At 46.0% G+C, this 1,588-nt stretch overlaps 1 protein-coding gene across 1 annotated transcript in view; it reads left to right on the plus strand.

The window, feature by feature from the left end:
- The window catches only part of LOC116686411 (NLR family CARD domain-containing protein 3), a 13,935-nt gene that overhangs the window by 7,708 nt on the left and 4,639 nt on the right, over positions 1–1,588 (plus strand). The window contains exons 7-8 of the mRNA XM_032511417.1: positions 1–82; positions 171–344. The exon at positions 1–82 is cut by the window's left edge and continues 1,716 nt beyond it. Of these exons, the coding sequence (XP_032367308.1) occupies positions 1–82; positions 171–344 (256 nt within the window). The remainder of the gene's footprint in view (positions 83–170; positions 345–1,588) is intronic.

A 1,588-nucleotide genomic window follows, 5' to 3' on the forward strand; every position in this document is an offset into this window, starting at 1 on the left:
TGTTTGACCTGAAGAAATACTCTGCTTCAGAGGATGCTCTTCTGAGGCTGCTGCCAGTGGTGAAATACTCCACTAAAGCTCTGTAAGTTAAAAACTAACTACATACATTAAACATTTTAACACGAAAAAGAAATCTTAGTTTTTTTTTGTTGGTAATTCTTCTTCTTCAGGCTGAGTTGCTGCAATCTGTCCGAGAAAAGCTGTGAAGCTCTGTCCTCAGTTCTGAGCTCCCAGTCCTCCCATCTGGAAGAACTGGACCTGAGTCACAACAACCTCCTGGATTCAGGAGTGAAGTTGCTCTGCGATGGACTGAAGAGTCCACATTGTCGACTGGAAGTTCTCAGGTCAGGATTCATCAGTTTGTTTAACAGATTACCATAGTATTTACAGCAGATTTGTAATATATTTCCAGATAATAACTTGCTGTTCTAGTTCTTGGGGACTTTAATGGACTTTATTAAAACAAAAATATTTATTTAAGAGTGATGACCAGAGTCGTGTTTGATGAACTCCACCTGTAGTTAGAGTAGAGTTCAAGGTTTAAGGGAAAGCAGAGACAAGCAGGCCCAGCAAGGGAAGGTTAGAGAGGAGTCAGGCCAAGCCTTGTTTTTCACAAAAGTCCTGTTCACAAAAGGTAATTGCAAAAGCAATGATTTGGTAGGGGGCCGGGAGTATGCCAATCCGGTCTACATGTGTTTTGTGGATCTGAAGAAAGTTTATGACAGGGTCTCCGTGGGATCTGGAGAAAGCCTGGAAATACTGTAGGTGGTGCTGCAGGAGTATGGGGTGAGGGGTCCCTTCTCAGGGCTTCCAATCCCTGTACGTCCAAATGAGAGCTCTGTCCGGGTTCTCTGCAGTAAGTCAGACTCGTTTTAGGAGAGGGTTGCCTTGTCAATCCTGTTTGTGATATTAATAAACAGGACATCAAGGCGTAGTGGTGGTGAGGAAGGGAGCGGTACAGTGGGCTTGTGATCTCGTCGCTGCTTTTTGCAGATGATGCGGTCCTGATGGCATTATTGGTCCATGACCTTCAGCACTCACTGGATCGGTTCTCCGCCAAGTATAAAGGGGCTGGGATGAGGATTACTGCCTCCAAATCTGAGGCCATGGTTCTCAGTAGGAAACCAATAGAGTGCCTACTCCAGGTAGGGCATCAGTCTTCACCTCAAATAAAGAAGTTTAAGCAGCTCTGGGTTCTTCGTGAGTGAGAGAACAACTAAGCCGGAGATTGGCTGCAGAATCGGCGCAGCGGAGACTGCAAAAGCTCTTGATCTACCAGTCTATTTTTCATAACTACACTCACCTATGGCCATGGAGGCTGGGTCATGACTGAAAGACTCAGATACCAGATACAAGCAGCCACAATGGTGATTTGTCATTTCCCTTAGTTTTGGCGTTTCCCTTAGTCATGACCGAAAGAACAAGATCCAGGGTACAAGTGGCCGAAATGGCTTTCCTCAAGAGGGGGGGCTAGTTTCTCCCTTAGAGATAGGTTGAGAAGCACAGGCATCTGTGAGGAGCTCGGAGTAGAGCTGCTGCTCTTTTGCGTCAAAAGGAGCCAGTTGAGGTGGTTCTGGCATCTGGTAAG

Source organism: Etheostoma spectabile, unplaced genomic scaffold, assembly GCF_008692095.1.
Source record: "Etheostoma spectabile isolate EspeVRDwgs_2016 unplaced genomic scaffold, UIUC_Espe_1.0 scaffold363, whole genome shotgun sequence".
Taxonomy (NCBI): domain Eukaryota; kingdom Metazoa; phylum Chordata; class Actinopteri; order Perciformes; family Percidae; genus Etheostoma; species Etheostoma spectabile.